The sequence below is a fragment of the Bombina bombina genome, chromosome 1 (assembly GCF_027579735.1).
Source record: "Bombina bombina isolate aBomBom1 chromosome 1, aBomBom1.pri, whole genome shotgun sequence".
Classification (NCBI taxonomy): domain Eukaryota; kingdom Metazoa; phylum Chordata; class Amphibia; order Anura; family Bombinatoridae; genus Bombina; species Bombina bombina.
Genome location: NC_069499.1, coordinates 576,055,005 through 576,076,258, shown reverse-complemented (window position 1 = coordinate 576,076,258; position 21,254 = coordinate 576,055,005). Strand labels below are relative to the sequence as shown.

The 21,254-nt window shown below is 32.9% G+C and overlaps 1 protein-coding gene across 1 annotated transcript in view; it reads left to right on the top strand.

Annotated features, from left to right (window-relative positions):
• ABCA12 (ATP binding cassette subfamily A member 12) overlaps nucleotides 1-21,254 on the top strand; it is a 317,047-nt gene that overhangs the window by 252,619 nt on the left and 43,174 nt on the right. The window contains exons 40-47 of the mRNA XM_053698806.1: nucleotides 5,847-6,099; nucleotides 8,298-8,381; nucleotides 8,483-8,576; nucleotides 10,392-10,519; nucleotides 11,254-11,329; nucleotides 11,962-12,067; nucleotides 13,955-14,009; nucleotides 19,981-20,158. Coding sequence (XP_053554781.1) covers nucleotides 5,847-6,099; nucleotides 8,298-8,381; nucleotides 8,483-8,576; nucleotides 10,392-10,519; nucleotides 11,254-11,329; nucleotides 11,962-12,067; nucleotides 13,955-14,009; nucleotides 19,981-20,158 — 974 coding nt within the window. The remainder of the gene's footprint in view (nucleotides 1-5,846; nucleotides 6,100-8,297; nucleotides 8,382-8,482; nucleotides 8,577-10,391; nucleotides 10,520-11,253; nucleotides 11,330-11,961; nucleotides 12,068-13,954; nucleotides 14,010-19,980; nucleotides 20,159-21,254) is intronic.

The window sequence follows — 21,254 nt, the reverse complement described above, 5'->3', positions numbered from 1 at the left end:
CAGATTTGCGGCCAATCGGCCACCAGCAGGGGGGTGTCAATCAACCCGATCGGGTGGAATTGCGGCGATGTCTGTCTGCCTGCTGAGAGCAGACGGACAGGTTATGGAGCAGCGGTCTTTAGACCGCTGCTTCATAACTGGTGTTTCTGGCGAGCCTGCAGGGCCCTCCATTCGGAGATTGATAAATGGGCCCCTAATACTCTTTATACTACAATGTTAAAAATGCACTGCAGACAAAAACTGCAGTTTAGTGTCCCTTGAAGGAATTGCATTTATATTGACATCATAAGACATCTTGGGAGAGATTACAAGTGGAGCGCTATTTAGCACTTCCGCTAGAGCGCTAATTGCACAAGAAATAAAAATGTTCGGGCTGTGCTGGTATTATGAGTTGAAAGTAAAAAGTTACTGTGCTCGCACTAACCCGACGTGCACAAAGGGCTCCAATGCACTTCTATGTATGTCTATATATTTGTATGTATTTGTGTGTTTATCTGTGTATACTGTATATGTCTGTAAATACATATATACACATATAAATATATATATATATATATATATATATATACATACATCTTTAGACATGTATATGTATGTATCTCAATGTTAAAGCCCTTTCCTGCAGATCTCCTATCTTTGAGCCCTTATGACTTTTGTGCAATGTTTTTAAATAATTGTTATTAAATGGTATTATTATGAGTGTAACTGTACTTTATAATGCATTTTTTTTTGTACAGTTAAAGGGACACTGAACTCAAATTTTTTATTTCGTGATTCAGATAGAGCATGCAATGTTAAGCAACTTTCTAATTTACTACTATTATCAATTTGTCTTCGTTCTCTTGCTATCCTTTATTTGAAAAAGAAGGCATCTAAGCTTTTTTTAGGTTCAGGACTCTGGACAGCACTTTTTTATTGGTGGATGAATTTATCCACCAATTAGCAAGGACAACCCAGGTTGTTCACCAAAATGGGCCAGCATCTAAACTTACATTCTTGCATTTCAAATAAAGATACCAAGAGAATAAAGAACATTTGATAATAGGAGTAAATTAGAAAGTTGCTTAAAATTTAATGCTCTATCTGAATCACGAAAGAAAAAAAAATATGTGTTCAGTGTCCCTTTAAGCACAGCTCTGAGATCACAGTAATCATTCTAGCGTAAATCGTGATGCACTCAAGCAATTTAACCTGTGTGCAAACGATAAAAAAAACCACACAAACGTTTGCACCTCACTTGTAATCTAGCCCTTAATGCCCCATTCCAATTAAATTATATTAATATAGGAAAACATTGTACTTAACTTTGGGTGTATTTTTATATCATTTTCTAATACATTCCAGTCAATAACAAGACTCAAATTAAATAAGTCAAATTGACTGAATTAGGTCAAATTAAACACACAAAAATAAATGAAAAACTGTGAGACACAGGTGTATTGTACAATTTTCATGTGATTTTTATAGACTTTCAGAGGAACAAAACCTACAAGGCCAAAGGAAAAATGTGACATAGCAGCTATTTCTTTCAGTATTAATGCTTTTTACCTAATGTGTCTGAATGCATTTTTTTCACGTATCCATTTAGAATTATACATACTGCATAATATTTATATACTCTTACTTATCCTTAACCCTGCACACTATTAATAATAATACATAATAATTTTAAGTAATTTTACAATTAATGTTTCAATCTCTAAACAATCAATTGCAATAATAAATAAGCATTTAAATATTTTTTTATTTAATCTGTGTACAAGTTTATAGTTCAACATTCTGATTATAAACTTTATTATTATTCTTTATTATAAAAAGATTGTGTTTGTTAACATATGGACCTGTGTAAGAAATTTAACGCTAAAAAACCCCCCACAGAATAACGCAAAAATGTGTTTTCATAAGGTATAAGTATATAATTGAAACATACAAAAAATTTAAAAATTTATTTGAAAATCATAAAATATATAGGTTATTGTGTAGTTCTGAAAGAAATGGTTTGAAAACCTTACTAAAAGTCATGCAATGCAAAATAATTATAGTTAATTGCAATTCCCCTTCAGATTGTTGTGGCCTATAACTGAGGTGTCGCATATAATGTGTATATTTATTTTTGGAGAGAGGGAAACATTTTGTAATGAAATACTGAGAACAAAAAAACTATGCAAATCAAAAGGTTATATTCAAATGTTGCAGTGCTGTAAATCTTGCAGATCAAATGTCTTTAAAAAAGCTTGTGCAAACAATTGGAAAAATACAGCTGTTGGAGGAGTGTGCATGCTTTCTGATGCACCAGATTCTACAGAATATGTGTGAGAGTTCACAGCTCATACACATATACTTGTCTGATTTTGACTGTTGTCTGTCACATGATACAAGGGACAGGGAAATAATAGTAAACATTGAAATTTGATATTCAAAGTAAGTGTCATTACATTAACTTTAAATAATGTAGTAATTGATTATGCAGTTCTGCTGTATTCACTGAGCATCTAAGGCAACATTAAGGATTAGGGGTATAACTATTTTCCCTGACTGCTAGATAGGGATGCAGTGCATTATTAAACAAAGTGTTTCCACCATTCCTAGCAGTGAAGTAGATAACAACTCTTTCTAATTTATAACCTAGATCTATTTCATTATACACCATTCTAATATTACCATATCTGCTGCATCACACGATTTTAGCGATGTTTAGTTCTGTAGTAAAACTTTATCTGCACTGGGTTAGAATAGTGCACTTTGTAGACTTGCTAGGACTTTGTAGTATGTCCTAGCAAGAGGGGCAGAAGTCTTCTATAGTTTTTACCTTGTCAACACCCATAATATAAGTGCCACTAATTAGAATGCTTTTGTTTTATTTTTATTGTCTCAATAAATCACAAGACGGTTCTAATATAATTAGTTTTAATCTCATGTATAAATCTGCTTCATTCTTTTTCTGAGTTCTCTCTAGCTCACATCTCTTGTCTCATTTTACATGTCCTTGGGAAAAAAAGACAAGCTCAATAACTTTTACGTATATATACTTCAGCTTCTATTAATACACATTTTGTATTCAGTTTAAAATAATGAGGCGCCAATACAGTTGAAAAACTGAATCAGGGCTACAATAAGAATAAAAGCATAAGGTCGGCAAACCACTGTACTTTTGTGTTTTTGCAGTATGTCTGTCTTTCGGAATTTAAATAATTCAGATTATCATTATTATTTATATAATATAATAACCATAACATTTATATGTAAAGAGGTCCATTTAAAATGTCTTAAGTTTAAAGGGATAGTAAAGTTCAAATTAAACTGTTATGATTCAGATAGGGCATTTCATTGTAAACAACTTTCTAATTTACTTTTATCATCAAATTTGCTTTATTCTCTTGCTATTTTTAATTAAAGGCTAATACTAGGTAGGCTCATATGCTAATTTCTAAGGCCTTGAAGGCCGCCTCTTAGTTGAATGCATTTGACAGTTTTTCACAGCTAGAGGACGTTAGTTCATGTGTTTTATATAGATAATATTGTGCTCATGCATATTAAGTTATTTAAAGGGACAGTCTACACCAGTTTTAAAAGGTAGATAATCCCTTTATTACCCATTCCCTAGTTTTGCATAATCAACACAGTTATATTAATACACTTTTTACCTCTGTGATTATCTTGTATCTAAGCTTCTGCAAACTGCCCCTTATTTCAATTCTTTTGACAGACTTGCATTTTAGCCAATCAGTGTGCGCTCCTAGGAACTCCGTGTGGGTGAGCACAGTGTTATCTATATGAAACACATGCACTAACACCCTATAGTGGTGAAAAACTATCAAAATGCCCTGAGCTAAGAGGCGGCCTTTAAGGGCTTAGAAATTAGCATATGAACCTACTAGATTTAGCTTTCAACTAAGAATACCATAGAAGTAAATTGGAAAAATGTTTAAAATTACATGCCCTGTCTGAATAATGAAAGTTTGTTTTGGACTAGACTGTCCCTTTAAGAGTCAGCACTAATTGCCTGAAATGCAAGTCTGACAAAAGATCTGAGATAAGGAGGCAGTCAGCAGAAGCTTATATACAAGGTAATTACAGAGGTAAAAGGTATATTTCTAAAACAGTGTTGGTTATGCAAAACTGGGTAATGAGTAATAAAGTAATTATCTATCTTTTTAAACAATAACATTTTTGGTGTCTACTATCCCTTTAATGACCTATAGCTGTAATGCTATAAAAGCTGTCTGATTATTCCAGAGCAGGTTATAAACTAATGGGAATTATGATAACTGAATGTAGCATAAAAAAACATTATTATTATTATTATTATTATTATTATTTATAGACCATTAATGTTTTTTGTGAAGTTGAAAAAGTCCCTTTCAACATGTAAATTAGGATACTAATATTACGCCACCAATGAATATTTTATTAGTTTGGAGAAGTGGACATTGCAGCCATTCTAGCTGAGTTAGAGACCATGGATGTCTGCATAATTCTTTCTAAAATGTACCTTTACTGTATATAGTGTCAAAGTGCAATATGAGTGTTTCAGGCAACTATCCTTAATCATGCTTTAGACTTAACTACGGACAGCTTGCCAAACCATTGTCTAGCTGTGCTTTGATCCACAATATACTGGTTGCTGATGCCTTTTGGTTTGGTAGTAATTTGGGGTCCGTGGAGAGACCTTTCAGTATGCACATCTCTAATACATGAGTGCTGGACTATGTGCTGCCTTAATACTGTAAGGTTTGCTATGATCATTTCTCACTTACAATGCTGATTTGGCTGGGAACAGGAGTGTATTCTTACACGTTGCTCAATATATTATTTCCATGTTATGCTTTCCAGGAACAGGAAAATCAAGGCTAGGAATGTATTTATAGATCAGTGTATATTAAAAAACTACAAAACAGAAAACAACAGTACTGACTAGGCAAACGAATAGTGGCTGGGATCTGAAGCATCTTAGATATTCTGCCCATAGTCTCATAACCGAATAGAAGCAGAACTTCCTAACTGCAGAGGTCAATCTTCCAATCTACAATTAATATCGCATTTTAGTCAATGTCCTAAAAGCTAAAGCTGTAAAACAAACAAACTGATATCATTTTTATATGGGAACAGCAGACCACCTAGACCCTGAAAACAAACAAAGATAAACCCTAAAAATGTTGATGCAGCCAATTGTGTCTGATATATGTGCTTTGACATAATATGTTTCATATTTCTCCACTTGACCCAACAAATCTAGGAGTAAAATGCTTTAAATTGATATTATACTATGTTATATGACCCTAATGTATATGCTATTGACTATGTGAGCACTGTCTGTACGCTTGACGTTACACTCTTGTACACTTGTTATATGTGATTTTCAGTTTGATCTTGCTTTGAAAATAATAAAAATGATTTGATGAAAAAAAACAAACAAACAAACTAACTAACCTGTTATAATAATATGTATTCTGATAATATAGCATTTACTGTTGAACCCTACTATTATATGATAACATAAAAACTAGCTTAATCGTGTTGTCTACCACACACTGATTGTGAGCTGTAATCCTCTTTGGTACAGAAAAAACATTCATTTTAACAGCTCTTGCATTAATTGCAGTAGGGTGCCCTGCACAAAGGTACACACTAATGACATACAGACATGTATTAGCATCAAGTAGTCATAGCAAATGCTAAGGCTTGCAACCCGTTAAAGCTAAACTCTGGTATTCTCCAAACATCATTTTTTGCAATTCCCCTTTCTGTTAAATAACAACCTTACTGAAATTCGAACGTAAATATTTGTAAAATGATACCGTTGACACCCTAATAAAAACATCTCCATCTCTTTTTGTTTTATGCAGATCAGGCACTAACGGGAACAGAAAAAGTCACAGGAGTGCAGCTGATGTTCAAGAAAATAGGGGCTATGTTTATAAAAAGGTTCCACAACTCCAGAAGAAACTGGAAGGGTCTTGTATCACAAATTGTGCTGCCTGTTCTGTTTGTCATTGCTGCTATGGGGTTGGGGAGACTCTCTATAGGCACTGTGGAATACCCAGAGATCCTACTGTCACCCAATTTGTATGGCACATCATCCCAACCAGTAGTGTTCGAGTAAGTCATTTCACACTATCTTATACGTATTATTATTATTTCTTGTTTATTTGTAAAGAACCCCAATGTTATTTAGCCCTGGCTACATGATTAGAGGTCACAAAAACACTGATTAATGGTTAAAAATACAAATACATAAAACAGTCAAAAACAAAACAAATAAATACAAGAAGAGAATTATAAATTATTTTCATTTAATTATTTTAAACAAAACAGCTTAGCATAAACAAGTGAAATTAACAAATCCATTTTGAATTCTCATGTTCTTTAAATTGCCAAATATGAAGCTATTGTTTTTATAGATCTCATATCTGTGAAATTCAATTGTATTCATGCAAGTTTTTTCAATAGTTCCAATTGTAATGTTCTGTCTTGCATGGAAGTCCTGCTGAGAATGGCTATTTTCTAATTAAAATATTTTATTTAAACCACTTGGTGACATTGAATCACTTGTACTCACACAGCTACACTCATTAATATTGTAAAATTAAGAAACTATAATTTCAATGCAATGCTAAAAAAAAATTGTGATAATTTACAAATTAATTTTGTAAAAATTATGCTACTATCATTACACATCTACTGTATAAATTAATCTGAAAAATTAACTTTTATTTTTTTAATGAAAAAGTATATTTATGCAAAATTGTGGCTGTGATACAAGTACATAACCAGCGATTAAAAATAATATATATATATATATATATATATATATATATATATATATATATATATATATATAGTATATCATTATAGTTTAGAGGAAAAAAAGTTGCTACTCACGGAACGATAAAATTTACCAGTCCACTTTATGTTAACTATCAGAAAAAGATAAAGGGCTAGATTACATGTGGAGCACTAAATTATCACACGCCCGCAAACGGGCAAATTTGCCCGTTTTCGGGCGCACACTAATTAACCAGCCAAATGCCCTCAAAATACAGCCTAGTGTATTTTATAAAAAAAAAAAAAGATAGCAGCATCTTTATTTTTTAATAAAATTACTGCACTAGGCAGTATTTTGGGGCTAAAGTTGGTGGGAGGGGGGAGTTAGAAGAAAAAAAACGGCACTGAAAAGTGCCTTTACATTGCGGTCAATAGGAACTGTGTGTTCCCAGTAAATATATATGTATATGCTTATATACATATATATTTATGTGTTAATATGTGTATAATCATATACATATATATTTACGTTTTCTGCCATCGCTGCTCTACTTACCCCCTTCGCTGCGCGATGTTCTGATGCCATCTCTCTCGCATTGCTGTGAACTTGTAATAACAGCGCATAGCGCTAATATCGCTTTTATGAATGTAATCTGGCCCAAATTGTTTACTCATGCAGGCATACTGTCTGAAATTTAACTAGTCTACAACTAGCAGACAAGCAACAATTGCAAGCCCTGAGTTTGTAAGTTTCCTTAACCCTTAATAATATTTTACTTAAAACTTTGTGTAAGATGCATGTTTGTTTTGTCATTTACACTAAGATATTCCAGTTTCAAATGTCATCAGTATATTTCCATTCAGTATTGAAATTTTGTACACGTCCCCTATATCATTATGTTGTGGTATATAACAAATTAAATGTTGGAATTTGAAACTGCATTTATATTGCAAAAATCATAGTAATTCCTTGACTAACAGAGATAAATGAACCATAAACACAACTCTAATCCATGCTATTCAAAATGCCTAATTTAAAGACAGAAATAATTGTAGCTTTAGATCTGTGAGGTGTCTGTAAAAATAGCTAAATAAAGAACATAAATTGTTTATTAAATAATATGTAAAACATTGCTAAATAGTTATCTACATTATAAAACATATTGGACACTTTATAGGACAATCTTTTAAAAACAGAGGGTGAATTTGCATATGTAGAGTTAACCATTTCCTGCTGGCTGGTAGCCTTTAAAATGGCTGTCACAAAAGATAACATTATCCAGCAGTTGGAAAGATGTCAGGTGTTTGCTTTGAGCTGCCCATATTACAACATTTTCATAAAAACTAAAACTACAGATCTGTTTTTTTGCACTAGCGATGTAAACTCAGCCACAGCTGGGAAAATATCTGTTCATTAATGATTGACACACAAAAACAACAATTGTATTTTTATTTTTTTCTAACTACATATGGTTCTAAATAAGACTGATTTTGTAACTCACACAATCACAAATTCTTATTTTTCTTTATAGGAATTTGAATGCAAAAACGGTTGATCTAATGTCTGCAATGGATTCATTTCCTGGCATAGACAATTCATGTTTAAACCAAAACTCGTAAGCATTTTTTCCTATATGCTAAAGATATTTTGACTACGTAATTACATTGCAAAAGGCAGTATGAGCCTAATATTAAATATCTATTAATTCCACTTTAGACAATGCTTTCATCAAGATACATTAGGCCTCTGGAACTCCACTGGGAGCCAAAATCTCCTATATGGTAGCTGTAATTGTAATACAGGCACCACGGTAAGTAGCATTACAACTGCATATTTTCAGGCATATTCAGAGACCCAGTATCACTGTAATTTGAGCCAGAGTGTAACTAAAAGTGCTACTAAGATAGGAAACTTTATAGTAGAAACTATGGTCGGATGTTAGGTACAGGGAAGCCTTATAGGAAAAAGTAGAACAGTAAGTGGTAGTAAGTGAGTAAAAAATCCCCTTAGAGAATTGATGTATAGATGTTAAAAGATAGTGAAAATAAGGTTTATCATAAGAATGGATAGTAAACAGGAGAGCTACAATGGCATAAGGAGACATTAAAGTTAAAAATTAGAGCATTTATGAAGATGTAGGTTTGCAATTAGTTAATATGGCCTTTATAGAAACAGGAGTGATGAAGCTATAGTGCAGAGATGAGCAACCTTTTCATATGATGAACTACATTGTAATTGTTTTTAGTAAGCTAAGTGACACAGGCCATGTTTACATAGTTGACAATAATGAATTAATGGCAGCACTTAAGAGTTAATTTTTATCTTTTTATTGGATAACCTCTCTCGGCAATTTACACAGTACATTGTTTTCTGCTTAGTGCTTACTAAGTATTAGTAGCAGTTTACTATAATCAGCTCCCACTGAAATCAATGAGATCTACTTAATTATAATTTGCAACATGTTTATTGAAAATAATCATTTACTCGATTGCTGAGAAAAAAATCCCATTTAAAAAGATGAAAGTAGTTGAACTGCAAATTACAATCACAAAAATATGATAAGCTTTTCTAAAGGATTACAATATACCCAAATCTCCTTTTATTCTTTATAAATGCTAGATTACAAGTGACGCACTTTCTGTAGCACCTAAGCGATATCGGGTTTTATCTTCTTTTTGCACATGACGGAAATAGCGTGTGTACAGATGTATTTATGTATTTATATGTATATATGTATTTACATACATAAATACATAAGTAACATATATACATATATATATATATATATATATATATATATATATATATATATACATATATATACATGTGTGTGTGTATGCAAGCATTGGAGCCCTTTGCAGTCAAATACCTAAAAACATAAAAAAACTTTTTTTTTTAGTATTAATATTTAATAATGGTTTTAACTGTGTATTTACTGTAAATATTTCACATTCCAATGTTCTTCACATAGGGGAATATGTTCTAAGTATTTTAAATAGATATTCCAATATATATATCTGTATATATACCTATATATAATCATAATATATATATATATATATATATATATATATATATATATGAATAGCTATATATTTTACCAAAAAAAAATCATATACAGTATATATATGTGTGTGTGTTTTTAAAGAATAAATAGAACATATTCTTCTTTGTGATGAACATTGGAATGCAAAATATTTATATTTCATGTCGGGTTTAGCACTCTTGAATAAAATTAGTGTTTTTTGCAGTTTTCGCGCTCCATTGAAGTCTCTGGGAGAATACGTTAATGCGGTCGCAATATTTGAAGTTCAGCATTTTGGGCATGTTGGGTTTTCGCTCACGTGCAAACTTTTTACTTTCAACTTATAATACGATACGCACAAAAAGCCTCAATCTAGCGAAGTTGATGAATGAGTGGGAGCGCAAAATATTTATCCACTCATATTCTATTCCTAAATAAGTATATAAAATAATTTGCATAATAAAAGACAGCTATATACAGTTGTATACACATAAATTAAATATGAAATAAATTAAAACTGTTTTGAGTGCTGCTAAGGGGAAAAAAAATCCATGATTATCTAACGTCATGTGTGTATGAATTTCTTTACACATTATTAAGGTCTGTACTGCGACCAATGCTACACCACCACATCGCAGAACCTACTCTGGGCAGATGCTCTACAATCTCACCAAAAGCAATATGGAGCAATATTTGTTAAGCACAGCACTGGAAACCAAACAACAGCGGTAAGAGCATATACTCAATTTGTGATCTTTATGATTTGATAATATGGCAAAGATATATTGGGATAAGAAACTGTAAAACAAGTATTATACTTCTGAGGAGAACTTACTAAATTGATGGTGGTTTTCTTCACTTTACTTACACAGTTATAGTTTAGTTTTAAAAGAGATCTATTAAGGAAAAATAAAGAATTATATATAGATATGGTGATACATAGCTTAGGTGCACCACAGATTTTCGCTGACACCTGCCCATGTTCTTCAATTGTATTGTTATAAGGGAGCACAGGTCACGTGGGGTCTGCCGCTCAGGCAAGAGGGTATGAGCAGATGCCCTGTATGGAGTTTATGAAGGAGAGTTTATGGTATCAGGAGGTGTAATATATAGTTTTACTCTTTATATAAGACACACTGAATGTTGAAAAAGGGGTCAGCCATACTGGGGGCAGGGCTTACAGGGCCAGGGGAATAAGAGGGTTGGGTTGAGGGCCCCCACAAATGTATTTTGATCAGGGCCCCACAAATGCTAAAGGTAGCCCTACTTGCAAGTTACTAATAATATGATTCTAGACCCTCCAGCTATATTTCTTTTATACAGCACTGCTTTCTGTAAGCATACATTTAATACATAAAAATCTTGAGTATATGTACAAAATGCTTCTTTTTGAAATGCTGTAGCTATATCTCTATTTAGACATTTGCGTTATAACTGTGATGTATAATTTCATTATATCCAGGTATGGAGGCTGGAGCTTTGGGATAGCTAAGCCATCAGATCTTACACAAAATGTTGTACCAGAAACACTAAGCAAGGTAATTACACTAACAGCCAGGCACGACAAATTGAGCATCATCACCAGGGTACCATAGCAATATCTGAATGTTTAATTATTGTTCCCATTCACCAGCCTACTCAAGTGTTATTCTTCACTTAATCTTGTAACATGCAATAAACAAAAAGTAGCCTTGATATAAAGAGAAAACTACAAGAAATTAAAATCACAATTAAACATTACAAAATGTTTTCTAGTTCTTTTACATTCTCAAAGTACCCCCAAAGTGATGCAGCGTTAAGAGTTCTTTCTTCTGTACATGAAACACCCAGAGTTAGGTTATGACTCAAAAGTATATTTGAGTATTTTTTTCATATAAAAGACATTTTAAAAATGTTGTATTATTTTTTTTTATTTTTTTTTTATAATCTTGCAATTTTCTTAAACCTAAATCTATGGAGTGGCAGCATTTTGAAGAAAACATACATCATATAATTTGTATCTACACATTGAGTGAGGGACAATCAGAATTTTTATACAAAATCAAAAGTTATTTAATATCTATTTTAGCCACTGGTGCATATAAAAGATCAGGGACATTCATACGCTGTCTTTTAGATGAGTATTTCAGATAGAGGTGTCTTATTATGTCATGTTCTCCTTCCCAACCAGATATGGTATAACCCAGAAGGTCCTCACAGTCTCCCAGCCTTCCTCAACAGTTTCAACAACTTCCTGCTGAGATCTAATGTACCAAGCAGTGAGAAGGAACAATATGGTAAGGAAAATAAACATTTAGAACATTTTGCAGATTCCCTACTGTAAATCATTGAATTGTTGTATTTACACTTTGTCAGGCAAGGATGCTGAATACAGGAGTCTAGTGGCCATTAAGTTTAAAATAACAATAGGAAGAATCTTTTAAAATGAACCTCTGTTACTTGCATATACATAAAGATATATGCTGTTTACACAGCTGGGTTTTTCTTAAATTAAAAGGTAAATATTATCTATCTCACATGCCCAGCATACTTAGGTGAAACAAATATACTTTTGTTCACTGAAATAGAATCTAAAAAAGGCATTTACAATTGTGAATGATCTTCCTTTCCTCAGAATTAAGCAGAGAAATCTCGCCTCCTACTGAGCAATGGGCAGTTTCCATAAATATTTGATAAAAGATTAGTATCTTAGCAACAGCACAAACAATGGTCTAGGTGGAATTGATTCTTGGAAGAGTTAAAATAAAATAAAACATTTTGATGATCTCTAGACACTGCTTATTTTCCATAAACACATTAGATTTAGGCCTGCATTTATCTTGCAGTGAGAGGCCATTATGCAGGTCTTGCATTCAATCCCATTGACATTACAGCTTAATTATACTGCTATCTATCATGATTACAGCTTTTAGCTTCTTGTTGAGATCACCAGAGAGAATCCCTTGAGTCTATTTCTAACAGCTCTTGCATTTGTGCCATAGCAGCTAAAAATATGTCCTTGATTTTAAAATTCAGTGTGGTGATGTTTTGTCTAATTCCCTTTGTCCTATACTGAAAAAGTTTAGAGGATATTGGGACCATGGTGTAATAATAGTAGGAGGCCTAAATAGTCAAGCCATCTTGTAACCATTATTAAACAAAGTAATTTTGTGCAATAATAAAAATCCTCAATTATTACAGAATTTTAGCTAAGTAAATGTGCTCTTTTGGTCCATGCCATCATAGAACTGATAATTAAAAATAATAGCCACATTCTGCTGCCAAAGGGTTCTTCTATAGCTCTCTCTTATCTAGAGAAAAGCAAAGCTGTTGATGCAAATGTATCTGAGTGAAGAACGAAAACTTCTAAGATCTGGCATTTGAATACTAAAAAACCCCAAAGATATTTATATACAAAGCTTTTCTATTTAATAAATCAAAAGAAAATATTCTTGAGAGAAGAAAGGCAGAGCGTAAAGTATTTTAACAGAATTTTATAGAACAGGCCATGCTGATAATTCTGGTGCCATGTTTGCCTTAATATTGTCTCTTCTATTTGGGCTTTTATAACCAATAGCATTGAATGTGTATACTGTGCATGGAATGTACCCACTGATGCTGGTGCAGTCTGTGTCCATAATAACCCTAGGAAAACTGCAAAAGCCTGCACCAGAAAGAATGAAGATAAACCGCTCTCAAATACAATGTATATAAAAAAAAAAATCCATCTGAGCAGAAGAGCTTTTGACATTTTTTAAAAAGAAGGATTATAAAGGTCAGATAAAAGTGTGCTGTAGCATTAGAAATTTCAAAGCAAATCAAATCCTATTTCTGAGGTTGGATTTAAGTTCCCTATAAAAAAAAATAAAAAATAAAGCTCAATAAAAGAGATTTTATTAGCCCTGCCACTCAGTAACTTAAGAATTTTGAACGTGATGGCTGCCACCTACTTTAATGAATTATCCCTAATCTAGTAAGAGGCAGATTTTCTGCAGTTTATTCCCATTGCTACCAGGCGAGAAACTATTTCTTAAAACAAAATGGATATGATTGATGTTGGTATTTGTTTTTATGAAAATGCAAAAATATTGGTCAATATACTTCACTCTCTTATTTCTATAGTGTATTAAAACTGTATTTACATATTCTAATATAATATGCAATAATATAATCTCTCCTTACAGGTATTTCTGTCTCCACTCAACCATACTCGGGAACTTTGAGCTCAACCTCATCTATGTAAGAATAGTTTTATTTTTTTATAATAAATATGTATAGAAGAAAGTGCAGTGGTAGCAGTATTAAGAGCTATATGACAAGCAGTGATAATTTAATCAGTCTCCCTGCAATGGCTGCATTTACTGCCCCCACTTTACATGAGTTACACCATGTTATAAATCCTATGTTATACCCATATCAGTGTTAACATCCTCAAAGTGTGGTAAAAGGGAATTGAGGAACCAGGAACAGAAAGTGAAAGCATTTTTTTTATTTTTTTATTTTTTTTTGCTATATAGCTTTTTGTAATTCTTAACACAATAAAATGATGCAGATAAGAAAGATATTTAAAAAAAACTACCAATTAAAAAAGCATGCATCACTAACCCCTTTTCACTAAATGCAAAAAATAATTAACAAGAAGCATAAAATATTTTTTTTAGATATAAATAAATATCAAAGCTTCAAAGTACAAAGTATTGTTATTTTAAAAATGAAAGAAAGGCTAGTTCAAAAAAAACACTTGTGTCTAAGGATCCATTAGAATCTTTGTTTAATATTGTTTGATACAGTTCACTGTCACAATATTCAACAAAGATTCTAATGGATCCTTAGACACAAGTGTTTCTTTTTAACAGTAAACAGTTTCCTTAAAGGGACACTGTACCCAAATTTTTTCTTTCGTGATTCAGATTGAGCATGAAATTTTAAGCAATTTTCTAATTTACTCCTATTATCAAATTTTCTTCATTCTCTTGGTATCTTTATTTTAAATGCAAGAATGTAAGTTTAGATGCCGGCCCATTTTTGGGGAACAACCTGGGTTGTCCTTGCTGATTGGTGGATAAATCCATCCACCAATAAAAAAGTGCTGTCCAGAGTACTGAAACCCAAAAAAAGCTTAGATTCCTTCTTTTTCAAATAATGATAGCAAGAGAACAAAGAAAAATTGATATTAGGAGTAAATTAGAAAGTTGCTTAAAATTGCATGCTCTTTCTGAATTACAAAAGAAAAAATTTGGGTACAGTGTCCCTTTAAACGCCCGACCCATATAAAAAAAGATTTTCTATACACAGAGGTTTTCTTAAACCCTATTCAATAACCGGTATTTCTGCAAACGTATACCTTATAAAAAGGGGGAAAGATTCCCATGTTTTATAAAAGTCTACAATTGAATCATTTGTTTTAATTTTGTGATACCACCGGTGGTAAATTACTAATATGTTTTTTATATAGATGTTGAATTAATTAGTAAACTTACACTTTTTATGAAAAACTCTCTTTAGTGTATTTTTTTCTGTTATATATTAGAGGTTTTTGGGAGATATTTTTTTATTTGTGACCAGTGTCTAGGACTCAGATAATAGTATTTTTAAAAGATATCTCCATCTTTAGGTATATCTGTTTTTTTCTACTTTTTGGGGTCTATTTCTCACAAATTGCTCTGCATAGATTTTTGCAGTTTCAAATTCAAGGCCTATTTCAATCAATTTGAAGAGCTGTGTCAATTATTTTTTTAAGGTTTTAGATGGCTATTCTCTCATCTTTTTTTTTTTTACTTTGCACCAAGTTTACTCATCAAATAGACTTTCTATTAAACTTTTTATGACTTTTTACTCCTTTAATGTAACTGAATTCGTTAAGTATGTACTGAATATTTAATAATCTGAACATCAGGTTTTCTTAACCTCTTAAAAACATGTTAACAACTATAAGAAAAGGGCTTTTCTACAGCTTTTCACAAAGATTTATTGAGTAAGTCTACAAAAACGTACATATCTGCAAAATATATATGCCCAACATAAAAGAAAAATATGTCAGCTAATTGATTCCCTTTTTATGGCTACCTAATGTGCTTGAATGCATTATTTTTACTTAAAGGGGCAGTAATATCAAAAATAAACTTAAATTATTGGATGGACATAACATTATAAACAACTTTTCAATTTATATCTATAATCAATTTTGCTTAGTTTGTTTCAACATGATCATTGCGTTAGACTTAAAGTGTGAACCCCGATGCGGGTTATGCATATTTTACATTCCTATGTTCTTCAAATAGAACTTTTTTAAATGTTTATTATTAAATATATATTTATATATACTGTATATAAATATATATATATATATATATATATATATAATGCTGTTAATGTAAAATATGTATACCTATATATCTATAATGCATATGTATTTATGTGTTTATATGTGTATATATGTCTGTAAATACATATATACACATATAAATACATAAATAAATATGTACATACATATAAATATACAGTATATATATATATATATATATATATATATATATATATATACATTTACATATTTAGACATGTATACTGTATATGTATATCTATGTTAAAGCCCTTCTAACTTTTTTGTGCAATGATTTTTAGATAGTGTTATTATGAGTGTAGCTGTACATTGTAATGTATTTTTTATGGGTTTTGTGACACTTTGTATTCAAGCCTAACCGTTAACCAGAGCTCTGAACTTGTGCTATCCTGGCGCATGTTAAATTCAATTGCGCTCAAGCAATCGCGTTTACTTTCAACTTGTTATACGCACGCTACATCTGATGTGCGCAAACAACTGCAATAAACATGATATAGCTCACGCTTAAAGGGCCATAATACCCAAATGTTTAAACACTTGAAAGTGCTGCAGCATAGCTGTAAAAGGCTGACTATAAAATATCACCTGAACATCTCTATGTAAAAAAGGAAGATATTTGACCTCAAAAATTCCTCAGTAGCCACATCCCATTGTAAAGGACTTCTAAGCAACAAATCAGAATGTCTGTCCCGGGACAGCTGAAGGATTGAGCCTCGTGCACTCTCATCTTATTTCCCTATTCAGTTGAAGGAAGTTTACTATGAAATCTCATGAGAGTTAAGGGAAATCTCATGAGATCACAGTAAAAGAGTTCATGCCCTCAGAACTGCTGATGCTGATTGGCTGTTGTTCATTTCTTCATTTTTTTTATTTTATTTACCTGCAGCTGAGCAATAGCTGAGTATAACTTTTTACACAGAACTTACTCTACTATGAGGTAAAATATCTTCCTTTTTTACATAGAGATGCTCAGGTGATATTTTCCTGTCAGCTTTTTACAGTTATACTGCATCAGTTTAATTTGATTTAGCATATGAGTGTTATGTCCCTTTAACTGTTAGCATATGCCCTATGTGTTTCTATTATAAGAAAGTGGTCACAACTTATTTTACTTTGTAAATCTCAAATCTACACCATAATGAAGCTGCACATATATTGTTATTTCAAATGGAATCATGCCTTGTTTCTAATTCATGAGTGTGAATTAGAAACAACACTTTTCAGAATGTGATAGTTACACTTAATTTCTAGAACTTGATCCTTTTTTTTTTTGCTCTCTCTCTTTTTTAATTGTATGCTCTTTTGGAGATATGGAGAAATGTGAGACTTTCTTTAAAGTGAATGTTAATTTTGATGCTAAAGTGCCCGTTTTTTAAAAATTTGATTAAAAAAAATATTTTTATTTCAAATGGGATCATGCCTTTATGACCAGGATTTCAATCGGGACAGTGCCTTCATAACCAGGAGTTCAAATGGAATTGCACCTTTGAAACTAGGAATTCAATAATATAACATTTGAACTGGAAAAACTCACAAATGCAGGGCACCTTTTGAAATCCCAGTCATGAAGATGCAATCCCGTTTGAAATCCCATTAAGAAGATTACTGTATTGAAACTGACAATCAAGATAATTTGAGTGTGAATTAGAAACAAAACTTTTCAGAATGTGATAGTTACACTTAATTTCTAGAACTTGATCCTAATTTCTGTTCTATCACTTCTCCAGCAGATCCTGTTAGCGTATGGGATATCATGTATTAAATACACACACACACACATAGGGGCATATTTATCAAGGTCTGGCGGACCTGATCCGACACTGCGGATCAGGTCCGCCAGACCTCGCTGAATACGGCGAACAATACGCTTGTCGTATTCAGCATTGCACCAGCAGCTCACAAGAGCTGCTGGTGCAACGCCGCCCCCTGCAGACTCGCGGCCAATGGGCCGCCAACAGGGGGGTGTCAATCAACCCGATCGGGTTGATTTCTGGCGATGTCTGCAGACTTGCGGCCAATGGGCCGCCAGCAGGGGGTGTCAATAAACCCTGATCGTACTCAATCAGGTTGTATTGTGGCGATGTGTGTCTGCCTGCTCAGAGCCCGCGGACAGGTTATGGAGCAGCGGTCTTTGTGACCGCTGCTTCATAACTGCTGTTTCTGGCGAGTCTGAAGACTCGCCAGAAACAGGGGCCATCAAGCTCCTAATGGAGCTTGTTAAATAGAGGCCATACTGTATATGTTAATTTGTGTCCTGTCTACTACAGACTGACTATACAATAGCGATGAATAGAGCTTTAGTGAATCTAAACCATGTATATAAATACACTTCTAAAATGTTGTCTGTGGCCATTTCAGAGTGTCTTGCACATGTGCAACTTAATAGAAGTATTCCAAATTGTCTGAATACTTTTACAGATGTAAAAGAAAAGGCCAGTTTAGGGCTTTATCAAGTGAAAATCTGTTGAAAAGTGTTTAGAAAATGGATTGTAATCGCTGAGAACTTTTTTACTATTGTGATCATGTTGAAACATGAAAGTGCTCTTTTTTCCCCAAAATTAAATTGGCCTATAGCTTGGACTCAGCCCTTAATTTGATAACAGTTTGTTTCTTTTTACTTTTCTTTTTTTTTTTTGCTCTCTCTCTTTGTATGCTCTTTTGGAGGTAGGGAGAAATGTCGGGCTTTCTTTAAAGTGAATGTTAATTTTGATGCTAAAGTGCCCGTTTTTTAAAAATTTGATTAAAAACATGGGCACTTTAATTCATCAAAATTTACATTTCAATCATGTGAAAAAAAACTTACCTTTTAATCTTCACAGCAGCTCCAGCTTCCTCCGGTTGTTGCAAGCCATTTCTTATGTCAGAAATGATGGATAGGCCATCCTCCAATCACGGCTTCCCCCGGGGGAATCAGTGTCTGATTCAACACTGTGATTGGAGGAAGCCGGATTCCTCATTTTAGACCCAGGAAGAGGCTTTGCGACGGGTGAAGGAAGCTGGAGATGCTGTAAAGATTAAAAGGTAAGTTTTTTTTTCTCAACAGGAGTGAAATGTAAATTTTGATGAATTAAAGAGCCCCTGTTTTTAATCAGCTTTTTAAAAACAGGGCACTTTAGCATCAAAATTGACATTCACTTTAAGTTTGAGATGCTGCTGTCAGAGAATGAAATTGCACATACTAACTTACAGAATAAAGTGGATGAGGATGTTGCTACAAATACTCAGTCTAAAGAAAAAGCTGAATTACAAAAAAAGAATGTAATCATAATCAAGGGTGTATGTTTATGTAATCACTACCTGTCATTGTTATTTTATTTGTAAATTTGCCAAATGTATTTTACTGGGTTGCAATGACTCTATTAGACACCAGCTATAAAGTATGTAAAGGGGTATTATTTACATTCCCCAGAGTGTTACACATCAGCTCGTAGCTAATTAGTAAACAGCAAAAGAAATTGCAATTAGGAATTCAACACTAACTGGAGATCACAGGCATAAAAACAAAGAATCTGAAAAATGGCTCCAACAATGCTGGGAAACATCATCCTGCACACAAAATATATTGCTGTATTTTATTAAGCCGAGCTCTTGTTTGGGATTCCGTATTTCTAAAGATTCATCTCTCTGATCTTGCCTTAATACATTTCAGCGTATTATGGTCACACTCATAATTTAAGTCCCATGCTGCAGCAATGCATAAGATGTATTTACCTGTCTTGTTTTCTAGGCAGACTTATTTGTCTCTTTAACAACTGTGTAGCTTCCCACTATGTTTCCATCCATAAGCAATAACTCAGAAATGAGAGGGCTTCAGTATGCTTCACTACATATGCTCACCTCTGTAACTTTCCTTTATGATCCTACCAGGAGCAGCAGCTTGGTGAATACGTTGGTGGCTCTCTGCATTTTGGTTGGTTACTCTATCACCACTGCAAGTTTTGGCACTTATGTTGTAAAAGAAAGCCACACAGGAGCAAAACGATTGCAACACATCTCTGGCATAGGAGAGATCTGCTACTGGTGTACAAATTTCCTCTACGACATGGTAACTGTTTCTCTTTTCTGTTGCACTAGACTTTCTGTTTAAGAACATTAATAAAATTTGGAACAATGTTGCATAACTGAATTAGGTTGTTTCTTGGCTATAGCTTAGTATTTTTATAATACTGAGCTTAAGTCAGTCAACATATTCCCCAGTTGAGATGTTGGCCCTCATGAATCAAAGTAGAAAAGTATACATAATGCCAAAACAATGCACAGAAACTAAATAATGAATCAATACCACAAATATTAAAGGGATACTAAACCCATTTTTTTATGATTTGGATAGAGTATGCAATTTTAAGCAACTTTTTCATTTACTCCTATTATCAATTTGTCTTCGTTTTCTTGGAATCTGTATTTGAAAAAGCAGGAATGAAAGTTTAGGAGCTGCCCCATTTTTGGTTGCTCACCCAGGATAGCGCTTGATGATTGGTGGCTATATTTAGCCACCAACCAACAAGCAGTACCTAGGTGCTGAACCTAAAATTGTCTGGCTCCTAAGCTTTCATTCCTGCTTTTAAAATAAAGATACCAAGAGAACGAAGAAAAATTGATAATAGGAGTAAATTAGAAAGTTGCTTAAAATTTCATGCTCTATGTGAATCATGAAATAAAAAAATTGGGTTTAGTATTCCTTTAACAAACCTCTAGAATGTCTCCAATGGCCATTTCAGAGTTTTTAATATAGGTGCTAATAGACTGTTTTGAAATAGGTGAACGAAAAGCCCTTCCAAGGACTTATCAAGTGCCTTGAGGTGCTGAAAAAGTAGTTGAAAAGTGAGCTGAAAACGCATTACAATTGCTCAGCTGGTTTTTCACTCACTGGATTTAGATTTAGAAAAGTATCACTTAGTATGATGATGGGGCGAGGTCCCCGAAACGTCACATATTGTTTGTGTGCCAATAAAGCACTATTTTCATTAAATCCAGTGAGTGCATTCTTATTATAGACTTATATATGGGACAGTTTGGAGAGGGGATGGGTCCAAGTGTAAACAACATGTTATATCTTTTAGATAATATTTACATGTCATAGGAGAGCTTATACATGCAACCTAAAGGTAGTTTTTTTAATATGATTTTTAATATGTTTGTAT